Below are 19,538 nucleotides of genomic sequence, written 5' to 3'. Positions count from 1 at the left end.
ATCTTTGAATATATATATATTTTTAAAGCAAACATTTGTTAAAGCAAAATCTTTGCTTCTGGGTGGATTCTACAAATGTCTTCTAAATCCTAACAGTTTTCTGAAAAACATATGTTTGCTATAATATCCGTGGTTCTCAAACCTTTTCATGTCAAGGACCCCCAAAATGATATGTATTTGGCCGCGGACCCCCATCTCAAAATATTTTGTTCCAGGGGACCCCCCCCCCCCCCCAAAGCAAGATTTGAGTTACAAATGTTCCCTTAAAGAAATATATATATTCAAATATTTGCACAAAATGGTCAAGATTTCTCCAAAATAGCAGATATACAAGCTCATTGCGCTATGAGCTTGTATATCTGCTATTTTTGAATAGCCAAAGTATACAATATGGATAAAGTGTTTACACAGATGTGTTCCAGGTTTGAATGTGTTAACACATTGAATGGCAGAGTTATTTCAGATTTTTTAGCTGTTTTATGCCAGAGGTTTTTCATTGAGAAAAAATAAGTACTCAGGAGCCGAGATACAGAATTTTTAAGTTTTAAGTTAACAAGGAAGTGGATGGGAGTTTAAATCTTAAAAAAATCATATCTCCTTGGTCTTTGGGTCAAAATTTTTTAAAAAAATGTAAAAAACAAAAACAAAGAAAAAATATATATATATTTTTTTCTTTTTTTGAAAAAACGCATATATGCGTTCTTGGCACTCAAGTGATGGATTCAAAAGAACGCAAAGAACGCATATATGCGTTCTTCTTGGCACTCAATGTGTTAAGTGCGTGCTGTTTGACCATTCCTCCTCATCTTTCTCTCCTCTCTGTCTCCAGGTGTCGGGCATGATCAACTTCTCTCAGGTGGTGCGAGGCCACTCGGACCTGAGCCGGCTGCTGGTCAAACAGATGGGCGAGGCCCTGGACGGTGGACACCCCGAGACCTTCACAGAGGCCATGTTCAAACTGGCTGCCCTGCTCATCAGCACCAAAGGTTTGTCTGTCTGTCTGTCTGTGTCAGGCACGTGCACACATAGACATCAAAGGGGGCTTGAGCCCCTGCCCTTTTACCCATCTGATTTTTTTTTAAGCACAGACATACATACAGGTGCGTCAATTGTTACAGGTATAATGCATAGTTTTCTATGCATTTTGTTGTTTTTTGGAGGGTTTGACCCAATTTTCTTTGGCCGCGCGGCTTTGCCGCACGCCCAGGATAGGTGTCCCTTATTTCAATCTCTGGGAGTTGGCAACCCTAACCTTGCCATACCTTAGCTTTTGCTGAACTGATGCCACTGGACATACGCACAAAATGAACAGGTACAGTGAAAAGAATATGATGTCAAAATGTACATTTTCTTATAACAATAACAATGTGTAGTGTGTGTTACAAAATCGAAAAATCAAAAATAGGACCGTCATTTTTAGCTTGCGGCCCCTTGGACTTTTGGTATTTTGCTGAGTGGCCCCTGAGCCATCTTAAGTTGAGTAGCCCTGCCGTACCTGAATGCAGCGTTCAAGAGAATTGCCTTTTCCAAACTCTCCTGAACTTGAGTGCAAGCATTTTATGTTGAAAGAATTGCATCTCCAGTATTGGCTTGAATCTTGAAAGCTTTAGTTGAGTGCGGCATCACGCACCGAAAATAGCCAATCTCAAAGCTCACAACGCGTCGCAGCGCGACGCGTTGTGAGTTTGGAGATTGGCTATTTTCTGTATTTTCACCAAAAGTGCCCTTTTGGAAACTTCAGCCCCTGCCCCTCTAACATTCTCTGCACGTCCCTGGTCTGTGTTTGTCTTTACGTTATTTTAACCACATGAACCCTATAGTATGTCTATTACTTGGCGGACATTCGCGATAAAATAGCAGATCTACAAGCTCACAAGGGGTTTGTGAGTTATTTTGAGAGATGTCCATCGCAGTGTCAGAAACGACAAAAGGAAGACAGGCAGGCGAGTTGCACGTAGATGAGACTGACCAACTTGAAGAACAAATCTAAATGGGTTGATGTTTGTGCAGGCAGTTGGGGGGTTATACTTTGTTGTAGAAATTGTTATTGTATTGAAATTATTAAAACTTGTTTTAGGCCTTCCCACCACCATCCACCACTGTGCATCCAGCTTGCCGGTCGTATGTACAAACGTACGTTTCCGGGCCGGGGAAGGTGATATCTGTCATTGCGCTCTACTCCTACGGGCTGGGGCGGGAGGAGTAGGACTCGCTACGTCCTCCCAGTGGGGGTTCCTCAGTGCAGTGGGGGCTCGTCAGTGCAGTGGGGGCTCCTCAGTGCAGTGGGGGCTCCTCAGTGCAGTGGGGGCTCCTTAGTGCAGTGGGGGCTCCTCAGTGCAGTGGGGGCTCCTCAGTGCAGTGGGGGGCTCCTCAGTGCAGTGGGGGCTCGTCAGTGCAGTGGGGGCTCCTTAGTGCAGTGGGGGCTCCTTAGTGCAGTGGGGGCTCCTTAGTGCAGTGGGGGCTCCTCAGTGCAGTGGGAGCTCGTCAGTGCAGTGGGGGCTCCTCAGTGCAGTGGGGGCTCCTTAGTGCAGTGGGGGCTCCTCAGTGCAGTGGGGGCTCCTTAGTGCAGTGGGAGCTCCTTAGTGCAGTGGGAGCTCGTCAGTGCAGTGGGGGCTCCTCAGTGCAGTGGGGGCTCCTCAGTGCAGTGGGGGCTCCTTAGTGCAGTGGGGGCTCCTTAGTGCAGTGGGAGCTCGTCAGTGCAGTGGGGGGCTCCTCAGTGCAGTGGGGGCTCGTCAGTGCAGTGGGGGCTCCTTAGTGCAGTGGGGGCTCCTTAGTGCAGTGGGGGCTCCTTAGTGCAGTGGGGGCTCCTCAGTGCAGTGGGGGATCCTTAGTGCAGTGGGGGCTCCTTAGTGCAGTGGGAGCTCCTCAGTGCAGTGGGGGCTCCTTAGTGCAGTGGGAGCTCCTCAGTGCAGTGGGGGATCCTTAGTGCAGTGGGGGCTCCTTAGTGCAGTGGGAGCTCCTCAGTGCAGTGGGGGCTCCTTAGTGCAGTGGGGGCTCCTTAGTGCAGTGGGGGCTCCTCAGTGCAGTGGGGGCTCGTCAGTGCAGTGGGGGCTCGTCAGTGCAGTGGGGGCTCCTCAGTGGGGGCTCGTCAGTGGGGGCTCGTCAGTGCAGTGGGGGCTCGTCAGTGCAGTGGGGGCTCGTCAGTGGGGGCTCCTCAGTGGGGGCTCGTCAGTGCAGTGGGGGCTCCTCAGTGGGGGCTCGTCAGTGCAGTGAGGGCTCCTCAGTGCAGTGGGGGCTCCTCAGTGGGGGCTCGTCAGTGCAGTGGGGGCTCGTCAGTGCAGTGGGGGCTCCTCAGTGCAGTGGGGGCTCCTCAGTGCAGTGGGGGCTCCTCAGTGCAGTGGGGGCTCCTCAGTGGGGGCTCCTCAGTGCAGTGGGGGCTCGTCAGTGCAGTGGGGGCTCGTCAGTGCAGTGGGGGCTCCTCAGTGCAGTGGGGGCTCCTCAGTGCAGTGGGGGCTCCTCAGTGGGGGCTCCTCAGTGGGGGCTCGTCAGTGCAGTGGGGGCTCCTCAGTGCAGTGGGGGCTCGTCAGTGCAGTGGGGGCTCCTCAGTGGGGGCTCGTCAGTGCAGTGGGGGCTCCTCAGTGCAGTGGGGGCTCGTCAGTGCAGTGGGGGCTCCTCAGTGCAGTGGGGGCTCCTCAGTGCAGTGGGGGCTCCTCAGTGCAGTGGGGGCTCCTCAGTGCAGTGGGGGCTCCTCAGTGCAGTGGGGGCTCCTCAGTGCAGTGGGGGCTCCTCAGTGCAGTGGGGGCTCGTCAGTGCAGTGGCAAAGCAGTGGGAGGAATTCATTGGCATAACGACTAAAATAAACGACAAAAAAAAATTGGCTACTCTAAATTAAAAGAAAAAACAATGTAATTGGGATGTGTTTATAATGATCATATTGCCTTTGCTAACCATTTAATAAAAGCAGTAACTGTCTCCCAGCCATTGTACGTACAGTAGTATGACATTATATCACAGCTAAGGGGGTTGTTGAACAACGCTCCTCAGCTGTGATACAATCACATTATACCATGGCTTGGAGAAGTTATTGTGTAAATCTCAAACTTCTCAAACTTTTTCACGTCAAGGACCCCCAAATTGATAAATATTTGGCCGCGGACCCCCATCTGAAAATATGTTGTGCCAGAGACCCCCAGAAGCAAAGATGTGTGTTTAAAAATGTTCACTAATGTTCAAGATTTGTGAAAAATCTACAAGCAGATCTACAAGCTCATAGCACGGCACTCAGTGCCGTGCTATGAGCTTGTATATCTGCTATTTTTTAATAGCTGACGTACAGGTTAAAGTGGTTAAAATGTGTGTGATGCTATGTTAACTCATTCCCTGCCAAGAACGTAAAAAACGTAATTATATCCAATTACCAATTCTGCCAAGAACGTAAAAAACAAAGACCAAGGAGATTTTTTGAAGATCTAGACTCCCATCCACTTCCTTGTTAACTTAAAACTTAAAAATTCTGTATCTCGGCTCCTGAGTACTTTTTTTTTTTCAATGAAAAATCTCTGGCAGTGGGCAAACGCGGCCAGAAATAGTTCAGGCAGTGAATGAGTTAACTTTTTTTGCTGGGGGTCCCCGGACCCCACTTGGAGAACCACTGGTGTAAATATACTAAACTTGAATTAGAATGATCCTCTTGTGTGTGTTTTTTATTCCCTCTGTTGTGTGTCATCTCCTGTAGAATGTGACCCTCAGCTCCTGCACCATCTGTGTTGGTCTCCTCTGAGGATGTTCACAGAGAACGGCATGGAGACGGCCATCGCCTGCTGGGAATGGCTGCTGGCAGCTCGCACTGGAGTGGAAGTACCTGTACGTACCTTACTGTACCATACTGTACCTTACTGTACCTTACCATACTGTACTGTCAACCCGATCTCACACAACTTTGTATACATTGCACGGACGTCATTCCGTGCATATAGACACCTAGAAAACCCACAAAATCCGTGCATAGCCGCCTCACATCTCCTTCATTGACTAAACCAGGGGTCTTCAACCTTTTCAGGCCAGGGACCCCCAAACTGATGGGGAGATGGAGCAGGGGGGGGGGCTACCACATATATTGTATATTTATGTATACAATTGTGTTTTATATTGCCTGCTCCTATACGCACCTGCCCCAGTAGGTGTGCAAAATAAAAAATCTCTACAAAATATGTATAAACATACCATGTTATTGTGCATTGTGCCTCCATTTATCTGTTTGCTATGGATTCATGTTATGTTTAAAGACAATTTGACATTTTGGGGAAAAAAGTGAAGAACAAAAATATTGTTTAATCAAACAACAATTTTGCGGACCCCCTGCAGTACCTCCGCGGACCCCCTAGGGGTCGCGGACCCCCTGTTGAAGACCTCTGGACTAAACCATTTTTTTTTTTTTTTTTTTTTTAATTTTATCCCACGATTTTGTAACCCTATTTTTTACACCCAGTGCCAATTGTCTATGTAATCCTGGGCACTACCTTCCCTCTGCCAACCTAGGGAGGCCAGGGCCGAGCTCATGCCTCCTTCAATGCATGAGAGCCAACTGACCTTTTTGTCACCTGACAGGGGAGAGTTTCCCTGGTTGGACGTAGCGCGTGGAAGGAACACGTTATTCCAACCAGTTCCCTTCCCCTCCATCAGGCGCCCCGGCTGGCCAGGGGGAGGCAGTATAGTGACCAGGATTACTGCATGTTTTTGTGAGGGTACCTACCCTAGGAGACACGGGGAGAACATGCAAACTCCACACAGAAAGGCCCTTTCGCCAACCCCACCTAGGGTATGGGCACTGATGACGCGGAGGAGAGAACACGCCCCCAGCGCCCACAGCGTCCCCTGTGGGAATCGAACCCAGGACCTTCTAGCTGTGAGGCGACAGCACTACCGACTGTGCCACCGTGCCCCCCAAGCATGGACTAAACCATTTCTGAGGCGCACGGTCTCAAGTGAACTGGAGCCTCGTGAGGGACCACCGAGTGAGCTGAAGCGAGTTGCCGTCCCGAACGTTGCGACGTTCCCTTGAGCCTACTCAGCGCCGTTTGAGTTATATACCGATAGACACAGAATGAGTTATATACCGATAGACACAGAATGAGTTATATACCGATAGACACAGAATGAGTTATATACCGATAGACACAGAATGAGTTATATACAGATAGGCACAGAATGAGTTATATACCGATAGACACAGAATGAGTTATATACAGATAGGCACAGAATGAGTTATATACCGATAGACACAGAATGAGTTATATACAGATAGGCACAGAATGAGTTATATACCGATAGGCACAGAATGAGTTATATACAGATAGGCACAGAATGAGTTATATACCGATAGACACAGAATGAGTTATATACAGATAGGCACAGAATGAGTTATATACCGATAGGCACAGAATGAGTTATATACAGATAGGCACAGAATGGTAAATCATGTTGTGGGGACTGCTCTGCTTCCGGGTTGCAACCGGTTACGCCCACCGTGGGACTCGCCGTACATATGCACAGATTTTCTGGTTTTCTAGGCGACTATGCACGGAATGACGTGCACTGGGTCTGTGCAATGTGTACTAAATTGTGTTCGATCAGGCTGTTACTGTAGTAGTTCTCAACCTTTTCAGGCCGCGACCCCCCAAAATAATCATTTTGAACTGTCTGGGGATTCTCCTGATAAGCACTTGGAATTGTACATTTAGTTTGACTCAGTTCCAATGATAAATATTGTGAAAATAGCTGATCTACAAGCTCACAACGCCTCGCAGCTGTGGTTATTTTCACAATGTTTGCCTCTTTCTTACGTAATATTTGACAATTTGGTATGTGTTTGTGTGTGTGTGTCCGTCTGGGTCTCTTAACACAACGGTGGACAACCTTTTCAGGCACATGATCACTTAGCCGAATGACTCAATCATTTCATTTGAGTAATAAAGGTCAGATACATTCTGACTCTCTGGGGAGAAATGTCTCATGCACATCAAACGATAATGGTTCATAATGGTTGCTTTTGATCAGCTCAATTGATCACCTCAATTATAGCCCGATGGCCCCGATCTGATCAAATCTTTGGTAGATGAAAAAGAGATGGTTGCTCATACCTTCTCTAAGGTAGATTTAAGCTGTAGTTTGGCTATTTTCAGCGCGCTACACCAGAACGCAACAAAGTCAAGCATTATACTTCATCACACAACCCAGTCGACAAGTATAGTTGGACAAATATGGTGTGTAGTCTGTGTACATTTCCTCAGTTGCAGTGTCGATTTTGTCGACTAAAACTATGAGGAACAATGTTGGTCGACTACCTTTTCTCACTGACGAAAACTAAATAAAAACTAAACTATGATGACTAAAACTGAGACTAAATATACTGACAATTTCGTCAACAAATAAAAACTAGATGAAAATGTTAGTGAGGGACCTAGTGGAGAAGAGATCCAGTAGAACTAAGACTAGTGGAGAAGAGATCCAGTAGAACTAAGACTAGTGGAGAAGAGATCCAGTAGAACTAAGACTAGTGGAGAAGAGATCCAGTAGAACTAAGACTAGTGGAGAAGAGATCCAGTAGAACTAAGACTAGTGGAGAAGAGATCCAGTAGAACTAAGACTAGTGGAGAAGAGATCCAGTAGAACTAAGACTAGTGGAGAAGAGATCCAGTAGAACTAAGACTAGTGGAGAAGAGATCCAGTAGCACTAAGACTAGTGGAGAAGAGATCCAGTAGAACTAAGACTAGTGGAGAAGAGATCCAGTAGAACTAAGACTAGTGGAGAAGAGATCCAGTAGAACTAAGACTAGTGGAGAAGAGATCCAGTAGAACTAAGACTAGTGGAGAAGAGATCCAGTAGAACTAAGACTAGTGGAGCAGAGATCCAGTAGAACTAAAAGACAAGTCATTTTATGTTTGGTTGCGCTCGGGTGTTGCACTCTGAAAATAGCCGATCTACAAGCTCACAGCGCGTCGCGCTGCGACGCGCTGTGAGCTTGTAGATCGGCTATTTTCAGCATGCAACCAAGTGTAAAATCAGCCGTTACGACGCCATCAAGGCACCTCCAACATACATTTTAGTCGACTAAATCAACTGTAAATTTGCTGTCAAAATCAACACTTAAACTTTTCTGAGTTTAAATAGCATTTGTATTTGTGTTCATGCACCAGCATCTATCAGACTTCTGTCTCTGTGTCTCTGTGTCTCTGTGTGTGTGATAGTTCATGCGTGAGATGGCGGGGGCGTGGCAGATGACGGTGGAGCTGAAGATGGGTCTGTTCTCTGACGCCCAGGTAGAGGCTGACCCTCTGGCTGCCTCTGAACAGAGCCAGCCGGTCCCCTGCCCTCCAGATGTTACACCACACTACATCTGGATAGAGGTCAGCCACTGTGTGTGTGTGTGTGTGTGTGTGTGTGTGTGTGTGTGTGTGTGTGTGTGTGTGTGTGTGTGTGTGTGTGTGTGTGTGTGTGTGTGTGTGTGTGTGTGTGTGTGTGTGTGTGTGTGTGTGTGTGCAGCGTTCATGCTTTCCCAAAGTTTGTGATGGATTGAATACTTTATAAACAGTTTGCAAAAGGTACAGTTATACAATAATACTTGTTTCCATTGTGGTCCTGTGTATTCAATTCATCAAGACGTATAAAGACAAACAATACTACCGTATACAAGAAATCATCAATACTAGGAGCAATAAAAGTATATTTACAGATAAACTGGGGGGTCATTTCTTTTGGCAAGCTAGAAGACTTGTCTAGGTCCAGTTGTAATTACAGACAGGTGCTTTTTAATGGAGGTTTTGAAGGAGGGTAGGCAGTCACACTTTGTGATGTCTGGTGGTATAGTAGGACATTTTAGTAGCATAATATAGTAGAATGAATGAATTTATCCCCATGTTCGTGCTGAATCTGAGGGGATAATGAGATCAGTGGAGTATTGTATGACACGTTGCTTCTCTTCATCCACCCCATTACATCCTTCTTGTTGCTCCTGTAGTTCCTGGTCCAGAGGTTTGAGATAGCCAAGTACTCCAGTGAGGACCAGGTGGAGATCTTCTGCAGTCTGATGCAACGCTCCCTGTCCCTCAGTGTGGGAGGGACTAAGAGCAGCCTCAACCGCCATGTGGCCGCCATAGGACCACGCTTCAGGTACATGTACACACACACACACACACACACACACACACACACACACACACACACACAAAACACATGAACCCACAGACAGACACACACACTCACACGCAAGCACACACACACACACACACACACACACACACACACACACACACACACACACACACACACACACACATTTTAACAATGTATTCATGTCCACATAAAGGAGAGCATACAAGGAGACAAATATTAAAGGTACAGTGACGGTTACATTCACAAAATCATGACATATGTCTTCATGATACATTAAGTAACATAAGTAACAGCGTCTCCGCCATATGTAGCAGCTACCAATTATAGCAGAGACACCACAGTACTTTGCCAGCCTTTTTGCCTCCTTTTTGGGGCATCCCAAGTTGTTGAAACCCTCTAACAACCAGTCTGTGGGTATAATGTCCTATAGGCTGCCACATATAAAAACCAATAGTCTGCACCTATAACCCAGCTGTGAGATGGTATGTAGGAGTGGTTGGTATTTAATGACCTTGGTCATAAAGGCCTCCTCTAGGCTAGGGTCAAAGGTCCAGGCTATCTCTAACACAGACACTTCTCTGGACTCCTCATCAACCACAACAACATCTGGTGTATTAGCTGTCAAATATGTAAAAATATCTGGGTTATCACAGAGATATCAAGCATCAACTGAATGGTATGATTTGTATGATTGTTGAATTCATCAGACACACGTACAGTATTAACTCGCCTCCCATGTTATTATTATTTATGTAAGGGATAATGACAAGGACAAGGTTTTTTTTTTTATTCCGTTACTTCTGGTAGGCTATTTGTACTAAATGGTAAATAAAATGTTATATGGTGCATTTATACAGCGCTTTTATCCAAAGCGCTTTACATAGATTGTGCATTACATTCACCCATTCACACACACACATTCATTCATTCATTCATTCATACTCCGATGGCGGAGGAAACCATGCAAGGCACCAACCTGCTCATTGGGAGCAGTTAGGGGTTCAGCGTCTTGCTCAAGGACACTTCGACACTAGGGGTGGGACGATATATCGATATATCGATATATCGCGATACTTTCTCCCGTGATAAATAATCGATATACTGCCGAAAAGTATATATAAAAAAAAAAAAGAAATTAATTAAGTTTGTGATACGTTGTGTTTCCTACTCTGTATTTGTGTAATGATGATTTTGAACTGTTTGGTGCTATTTTATGTGTTTATGAATTGAATACAAGGACTATCGTGATATATCGTTGGTGAATTTTCATGCAATATATCGTGATATCGCAATATATCGATATTTTCAGATATCGTGATATATCGTTGGTGAAATTTCTTGCAATATATATCAAATATCGTGATATCGCAATATATCGAACATCGTCGAATATCGTGATATATATTGTTATCGTGGGCCTAATATCGTGATATATATATCGTATCGTGAGGTACCCATATCGTCCCACCCCTATTCGACACTAACTCTGGGGGAACCGGGGATCGAACTGGGAACCTCGCGGTTCTCCATCCGGCCGCTGTACCGGCCACTCTACCCCTGAGCCCCTGCCGCCCCACTGTGTACTACTGTAGTAACGCAAATGACGTGACGTTTGAACCAACAACAATAAGTGCTTCATTCACTTGGGCATTAACACATTGAATGCCAATCGCGTAGATCTACGCGAACCTATTTAAAGCCGCAGCGTGCCAGTCGCGTAGATCTACGCGAACCGCCGATTCCCATGTTAATCGCCCAAGGTGCACTTTCCGAATTTTTTTGATCCATTTCCGTTTCCGGTTTTCGGTCGGAAACGGAATTATTCGGGTTCCGGTTTTTTCGATCGTATCCGCTTCCTGTCTGGGATCCTGTTTAAAACTCGATTTTCTCGGTTTGTTGTTTTTCTCCTCGCTGATCACTGTTTAGCGTGTATCGGCTGTAGCTTCAAGATGGCGGCTCGCATTTGGAAACTGTTTTCGCTGGACGTTTCTCACGGATCCGCTGTGTGTTTAGAACCAAATGAACGCGCACTTTTAACTTATTTAGCGAGGTCTGTGGCGACATGATAAAAACAAAAAAACAACAATAAAACGCTGGCACTGGTGAGTACATTATGAGATTAAACTCTGGCATGGAATGTGTTAACCCATTAAGACCTGAAGAAGCATCTGTGTCATTTTTTTGATTTGAGCTAAAAAGCATTATTTTACACTTCGGCTATTCAAAAATAGCAGATCTACAAGCTCATAGCACGGCACCGAGTGCCGCGCTACGAGCTTGTAGATCTGCTATTTTTTGAAAAATCGTGAAAATGTGTGCAAATCTTTGAATATTTATTCTTTTAAAGCAAACATTTTTATCTCAAATATTTGCTTCTGGGGGTCCCTGGAACAAACTATTTTGAGATGGGGGTCCGCAGCCAAATACATATAATTTTGGGGGTCCTTGACATGAAAACGTTTGAGCACCACTGATATAGAAACATACGGTTTTTCAGAATACTGTTGGGATTTAGAACAGAACCCTAATAAACCACATGGTTTATTAGGGTTCTGTTCACAGAACCCTAATAAACCACATGGTTTATTAGGGTTCTGTGAACAGAACCCTAATAAACCATGCAGGTCTCTGTCGGGTGGAAACTTCACATATACAAAACTGTTACTTTTCAGGATTCAAATTCTAAAACAGCAAAAGTAGTAGATTTTGAGCTTTCGAGCTTGTAGATCTGCTACTTTTGATGCTTTTGTGTGCCGCTGTAGTGTGATGAAGTAGTAGGGCGTTAATTTATGATTAAAAACACACAAAGTTCAAATGTGGAGATAAGAGGTTTCTGCCCGACAGCAACGATATGGTACTGTACCCTCCAGGTGAGGTTACTGACTCTGGGTCTGTTCTGTTAGACGCTGACCCGTCGCGAGCGCGCACACACACACACACACACACACGCGGCCGTCGTGCAAACACAAATAATGTACATTCTGACACGTGCCTCCCCAACGTGCATGCGCACGTGCGTGTCCGCGCATACACGGCAGCGGAGGCGAGTGTTCAGTGTGTGCAACAGTGTAGCGCTGTGGGGCTGTAGATGCGACGCATGCGCAGTTTGAGCAGCCACCGTAAGCATGGCGACATTCTTTGACATAAAAATGCGAATAAACAGCTGAGATTTAGTGATATCGGCTTCGCAGTCCGATGCACATGGTAATCATGGTTTACCATTGTGGTCCATTGTACAGCACCCTGAAACATTGTTTTGAAAGGTGCTTTATAAATGAAATGTACTTACTTACTGTACCTCAGGTTACTGACTCTGGGTCAGTCTCTGTTAACACCATGCGTTGTGCTGTACCACAGGTTACTGACTCTGGGTCAGTCTCTGTTAACACCATGTGTTGTGCTGTACCACAGGTTACTGACTCTGGGTCTGTCTCTGCTGCACTCGGACGTGGTCACCAACGCCACCATAAGGAACGTCCTCAGAGAGAAGATCTATTCCACTGCCTTTGATTACTTCAGGTACAAAACACAAATCGTCACCTTCCTGAAATATTTTTTTTTTTTTTAGGACATTTTTATGTTCATGAAAATTGTCTTTATCCTTATTGAAAAGATCATGCTGTTCCCACCCCAGTAGTATAATGGCCTGCCCTATGTCAAGAGTGTGACCTATAGGCCATTTATGTAGCCAAGTAAGTCAAACACAATGTGACTAATTGTCCGGAGTAAAGGTCCTTACACCATTAATACCATTTTTTAAAAAACCTTATAAAGTCAATGCAAGCTTCCACACCAGTTTCGCGGAGCGAAAAAAGCGTATTTTAATTATTCGGAACGAGTCCGAATTTTGCGTATATTCGCATATTCGCCGGTGTGTAACCGCCTATAGTCACATGCTTTCGGGTAATGTCACTGAGGTTCTCCTCCAATGCTGAAATATGTCTGCTTTTTGTTTTAGTTTTCTCTGAGATGCATTGTGTTTTTGTTATGTTTCTTTTCATTTGATTGTTTTGTTTATGTAAAGCACTTTGTGAGTCCTCTCTGTGAAATGTGCTATACAAATAAAATGTACTTACTTACTTACTTACTCCAGAAATAATTTGGCGTAAGTCAGGTTTACAACGGCCTCAGTCAAAACACAAATTGTCCAAAGTCATTTAATCCTCTTATGGTACATAACTGACAGACAGTGTTATTTGCATGTCAATAGTCATATTGTTATAAACCTTTTGAGTGAAATGATTTGGAAATACCATATAGTTTTGGTTAATTTTATTTCTGTTTTCTGAAAAACTTTAGAACAATGACATATAGCCATTATTTTAGCAAGGTGAGGAAATGCAAACACAGTCGTCCTCAAATCCTCTCTCCTTCCACCTCTTTTGGTTGACCGATGCTTGGTTTATACACGGTCATAAGACTGTGTGGTGCATAGTCGGACATAACCGATCTACAAGCTCATGTCGCGGGCGCAACGTGTTGTGAGCTTGGACATTGGCTATTTCCGGCGTGCGACACCGTTGTATGACGAAGTGTTAATTCGGCCTTGTTCCGGAACTCGTCTGTTCCGGAGTACAGCCGAGTTCCGGTGTAACAGGTCTAGTTAATAGATGTCGATTTCCTTGTGTTAATGTGCTATTTATGTCTGCTCCTGGAACATAGTGAAGTGGATCTATGGGTATTTTTTATTCCAATCAGTTCCAAGGATTTAATCTTGAATGGATACCCAGAAGGGTCTGATTCGTGGACCGGGTCCAAAACATATGAGTGACTATGGTTACAGTGTCCACGTTTAACGGCTTAAGTCAGTGGTTCTCAACCAGTGGTCCTTGAGGAGGTTCCAGGTGGTCCGCAGCTAAATGATAGAGAGTTGGTACTGTAACCAAATAGACCCTTATTAGATCTTTAACTCTTGAGAGCGTAAAATTAAACCAAATGGACCCTTATGGGTCCATTTGGTTTCATTTTACGCTCCTCAAGAGTTAAGTTATTGTTAACTCATTCACTGCCAGAATAAAACATTGTCTATAGCCGACCTTGCCAGCAATTCCGAGCGTTTTACTATATACTACGTTAACAAATATAATTTTTCACAACGATCCATCCACCGATCGCTTTAAAAGACGTATCCAAGTCTCGTAGACTCGGATGGGAAAAAGCGTGCCGTCAGGATCATCCATTCCAGGGTTATTGGCAGTTGAATGTAGGTTGTTTTCGCCAAAAAGCAACAGAAAGCACTCAAAGCAGAGAAAAGTGCATTCTTCCAAAGCCATTAGAATGGAAGTGAACGTGGCTGTTTTTTTTGTCATTGGCGTTGAATGAGTTAAACATCTGAATTACTTAAAGGGATACTTCACTTTAGGGCCGGGGAAACATTTAAAAAATATATTAAAAATAAATGAAAAAAGTTATGGAAAATTCATGGCCCCCTCACGCATTAGTAGGACACTCTAATTCTTATATTCTTATTTTTAATATATTTTTTAAATGTTTCCCCGGCCCGAAAGTGAAGTATCCCTTTAATGAAATAATTGTTATTGTTATCAACGTTTGCCTGTTATCTCTCCTTATGGTACTGTACCTACATCAATACAGTTAAAAGTCACAGTCAAGTTTTGGGTCTGAGAGTCTAAATCTCATCAAACGGTGGTTCCGTGGCTCAAATGCCGAATAAATAATGGACCTTCATATGACAAGGGTTGAAAACCACTGGTTTAAGTGGTTAAAGGTTTAATGACATTCACTTTTACACCACATTCAAAGTCTTTGTCCTGGTCCTTCAAAAGTGTACAAAAAGTTTTAAGTGAAAATTCCATTCCAGTGATCAATGGCAGGTGTTTTTCTCTCACATTTCTAAAGCCTTTTCAACTGCAATGAAAAAAGAAATCTTTGCCTGCGGGTGTCGCTGGTGAGGGATTTTGCCTGTCAATCATCGCCTCTGCTCCGCCCCCCCCAAAGAAAAGGATAGGGGAGGGGAGGGGCGAGGAGGAGAGTGGGCGGGATTAATCGACAGTGACCTCACTGTCGAAGGGCCATGCTCAGATTACTTTTCAGCCTAATTATTCAGAAAACCCCAGACCACAGAAAATCCACTGAATGTTTTAAGTTCAGGTTGTTTGGGTGTAATTGAGGTCATAAAACCCCAAATAAAACATTGAAAATAAAAAAAGTGAAAATGAATGTCATGATACCTTTAACATCTTCTCCTCCCGTCTCTCCTCCAGCGCGGCTCCCAAGTTCCCCACCCAGGGCGACAAGCGTCTGCGCGAGGACATCAGCATCATGATCCGCTTCTACGCCAGCATCCTGTCCGACAAGAAGTACCTGGCAGCGTGCCAGCTGGTGCCCCCCGGTGAGCTTGGTACCACGCCGGCGCCCAGCAGCCTCTCTGCCGGCATATTCGGATCGCTTATCGTGTCCAGCACCTCTCCGATATCGCTCTTAAGTAAGCTGGAACGCGCAGTGGGAAACCCTGCGGCGCAGTAGCATGTTTTTTTAAGCATGTCAAATTTGATGCTGTTATGTTATCCTCACACACGACGCTCTGCTGATGAATGATGATGCATGTGTCTGTCTCTTTACCCAGTGGTGGAAAAAGCACTCACATTTTTTACTTGAGTAAGAGTATCAATATAGTATCACTGCAATGTAGAACTTTACTCTGTTGCAAGTTAAAAGTCCGGAATTCAAAATGTACTCGAGTAAAAGCGTTGGTATCAAAATGTACTTAAAGTACCAAAAGTAGAACGTGCTCGTTATGCAGAATGTCCCATTTCACGAGTTTCCAAATGTATAAAACGTATAAAAAAATCTTTTGAAAATAGCAGATCTACAAGCTTGTAGATCTGCTATTTTCAAATGGCCAAAATGCATAGGGCTGAAGCGGTTAATGTATGTTTTGTAAGTACTACTAAAGTAACTCAAGTTTTCTAATAATTCTAGTGGAGTAACGGTACAATATTTGCCTCTGAGATGTAGTGGAGTAAAAGTACTGAACATTGAAAATACTCCAGTAAAGTAAAAAATCCTCAAAATTGTACTTGAGTAAATGTGCTTAGTTACTTTCCACCACTGCTCTTTTCAGTTTTGTGTTTCATCTCTCTGCTCCTCTCATCACAAACCTGCTCTCACTTCATCTCCACACCTCTCTGTTCTTTCCTGTCCCTTTTCAACATGAGATTAGATTAGACTGTATTGATGGGGGGGACACTCAGGTGTCATATAGCAGCAACAGCAGTAAGCATGAAAAACAGCAGGTTCTGTACCAGGGCTGGGTATCCCCTACGACCTCACCATAGATACGTATTCACCATACAGAGGCCACGATGCGATATGTATCGCGATGCGCCTTGATTTTTATACTCCAAAATTTACTTTTGCAGAGTCCTAGACCAGTTTCCAAATCAATTTGAAAAACTTGGTTGATAACATTTAAACAAAAAGCAGGGAAATAAATGCAAATAAAAATAAATTCAGCCAATCAATCAGCCATTACGACGCCATCACGGCACCGCCAAAATACATTTTAGTGGACTAAATCTACTGTAGATTTAGTCGATAAACCAAGCGTATGTATGATTGTTTCTTCTTAAAATGGCTAAATACAACACACAAGTACTTAGTATCCATACAATCCAATATTTGCATTATTTGCAAAACGATGCAATACGATACAAAGACAAACGATACGATATGTTGCTGATTACATATCGATATACTTCCATTGACACAAGGTCTGACATTACTTGATTGTAGAGCTTCATGGCTACAGGCACACAGGACTGTCCAAGTCGCTTTGCCTTGGACCGGGGGGACAGTGTTGCCATATCTGCTTATTATAAGCGACTTTGGGCTTGTTTTTCTGTAAAGTCGCTTTACATATTGGCAGTTGTGGGTTGCGTTTCTTCTTTTGTGTTGCTTGTTTCTAAAGTGCAGTTGCTTATTTGGACTTGTCTCCTAATGTTGTTTGTTCATGTCAAGAAAATAACACTGTCAAGATCTGCTATTTTCAAAAGCATAAAGTGTAAAGTGGCAAAACTTAGCCTAGTCGCTTCCTTTGGGCTTGTTTTCATTGGACCTGGCCGCTTGCTTCTCTTGCAAAATCTGGCAACGCTGCCGGATGGACCATAATGAGTCCGTGGCTTCAATTCTTCAATCTCTTTTCCGACTGTCTGTCACACTAACGTCACTGCTTTGCTTTTTCACCGTTTCTGTCTATTAATATTATTTTCCAGCTGTGAGGAACAGCACAAATTTGTCAGCTGTATTAAAATGCATGTCTTACTGTTTTCATCACATCGACCCGCCCCCCCTCTCCTCAATCTGGTAAAAAGGTTCCCTGGCTAACAAGCCAAACATGCCTCAATACATTATAATTGTCCTCTGTAACTAAAATGTCAAATTAAAAACACCTTAAATGTTTTATTTGTTTTAGAAACAGAATCTTTCACTCAATAGGGACAATGCCCGTCGCAAGTTGATGATGTCATTTGTCCATGTGTGGTCTAGCCCTATGGACTGCATGTGGAAATAAAAAACAACTTTATACTTCCTAACGTTAATATGAGCTTCAAATCAATAATTGTCTCCGCCGGAGGCGGAGAGTATGTTTTCGCTTCGTCCCGCCGTGTGTTCACCTCCCCCCTAGCCAAGCTAACATTGGTCAAACTTCACGTGACACGTGACAATATGTTGTCACCAATGCTTTTGCCTTTGCACCAATGCTAGCTGCTAGCGAGACGCATGACGAAATAAAATCCTATAAATAGGTGTCACTTCAAAAAGCCATATTTTTGAAGTGAGGTAAGACAGGATCAATCAGTCTTGGTTGGAACAGTACCTTCCAGTACAAATCACCCGTCCGTGCGTGTGTGTGTCCCTCTGAGAACACCTAACATTGGTCAAGCAAAGGCGCAGAAGGCCAAAGCTAAGAAAGCATACTCATCTACAACAGTAACACAGAAGAGGACTATAGAGTTGAATTGATCCCACAACAAGGCCGAAGTCTTAATACTGTAACAATTGGCCACCTTGATCAAATACATTATGTAGCACTAGAGAAAACTGACATAGATCAAACACACCAATCAACTGCTGAAACTGTTCAAGACAATGAAGATGAAGAAGACAGACAAGCATTTGAACAAACCAGTCAATTACGACGACTCCCATATGACACATTGCTTCAAGAAGAACATTTTTTAGATGCAGACACTACATATTCAGTCGCCCCTGAAGAACACCAAAAACCACGTGCATTCTACCAAGACGACCCGTTCTACCAAGACGACCCGTGCTATTAAAATAGCACGGGTCTGCTGGCGGAGACTTGAGCACATTTTCTAGTTTAAATATGTTTTTTTTCCCACATGCATTACATAAATTCCACGGGGCTAGACCACACATGGACAAATGACATCATCAACTTGCAACGGGCATTGCCCCTGAAAGATGAACCGTTTCTAAAATAAATACAATATTTAAGGTGTTTTAATTTTTTAATTGAAGTTATAGAGGGCAATTATAATGTATTAAGGCATATTTGGCTCATTAGCCAGGGATCCTTTTTTACAAAAAGAAAAAAAGCACATGCACATTGAAAAGGTGTGTTTTTTCCCCTCCTCCTCCACCCACCCAGATACTCACTCCTCTGTTCTCTCTCCCTGAGGACCTCAGAGAATCATCGTCTCATTTTCATACACGCCGCCCACTCCACCTCAGGTAGACGCGTCCCTCTTAACCACAGATTCTGGATCAGATTCGTCTCGGGTCCCGTGCCGTCCATCGCCGCCAATAACATCTGTTCCAGGATCGGTGGTTCAAGACAGTGGTTCAATGCACCTACTGTATATGTGATCTTATTGGATGTTCCTCCTTTTAAAAGCATGACCATCTCTCACTCCACAGGACTAAAGAACTAGTTGCAATGCAATCATCTCATTCCTCAGAATGTGCCTCGCCGCCAAATATGTCAATGTAAATGATTTGTAAATGTATGTTGTTGCACACGGTGTAGTGGTTAGAGCGTACGTCTTTCGTGCGGAAGGTCATTGTTGCCTGTTTGCTCGGGGGATAAAATGAAGATCCTGTGTCTAGGTGAGACATGACCTTTGACCCGATCTAAATGTCTCAATAGAAGAGCAGGGGGACTAAATACGACCGCCCCAATTATATAAGTTATGCAAGGGATAATTGTTTGTTGTTTGTTGTTAGCCCCCAACAGGATGTTTTTGGAACAGTTTTTGGAAAAAAAATCAAAAAAAATTATTTTTCAAGATTTTTCAAAAATAGCAGATCTACAAACTCATAGCGCGGCACTCGGTGCCGCGCTATGAGTTTGTATATCTGCTATTTTTGAATAGCCAAAGTTTTTTTTTAATTATTATTATTATTATTATTATTATTATTATATATTTTTTTATTTTTG

General features: G+C 43.9%; 1 protein-coding gene across 2 annotated transcripts in view; it reads left to right on the top strand.

Moving 5' to 3' along the window:
* Positions 1–19,538, top strand: part of LOC308077930 (phosphatidylinositol 4-kinase alpha-like) — a 123,263-nt gene that overhangs the window by 60,113 nt on the left and 43,612 nt on the right. Inside the window, exons 31-36 of one of the 2 annotated variants that reach the window (XM_080418939.1) lie at positions 830–986; positions 4,676–4,803; positions 8,188–8,346; positions 8,958–9,109; positions 12,524–12,631; positions 15,337–15,464. In XM_080418939.1, coding sequence (XP_080275065.1) covers positions 830–986; positions 4,676–4,803; positions 8,188–8,346; positions 8,958–9,109; positions 12,524–12,631; positions 15,337–15,464 — 832 coding nt within the window. Of the gene's footprint in view, positions 1–829; positions 987–4,675; positions 4,804–8,187; positions 8,347–8,957; positions 9,110–12,523; positions 12,632–15,336; positions 15,558–19,538 lie in introns of both variants that reach the window. The other variant, XM_080418938.1, reaches the window with a different exon arrangement.

This window comes from Gymnoscopelus braueri (genome assembly GCF_963280865.1).
Source record: "Gymnoscopelus braueri genome assembly, chromosome: 22".
Taxonomy (NCBI): domain Eukaryota; kingdom Metazoa; phylum Chordata; class Actinopteri; order Myctophiformes; family Myctophidae; genus Gymnoscopelus; species Gymnoscopelus braueri.
This window is presented reverse-complemented; position numbering and strand designations above follow the sequence as displayed.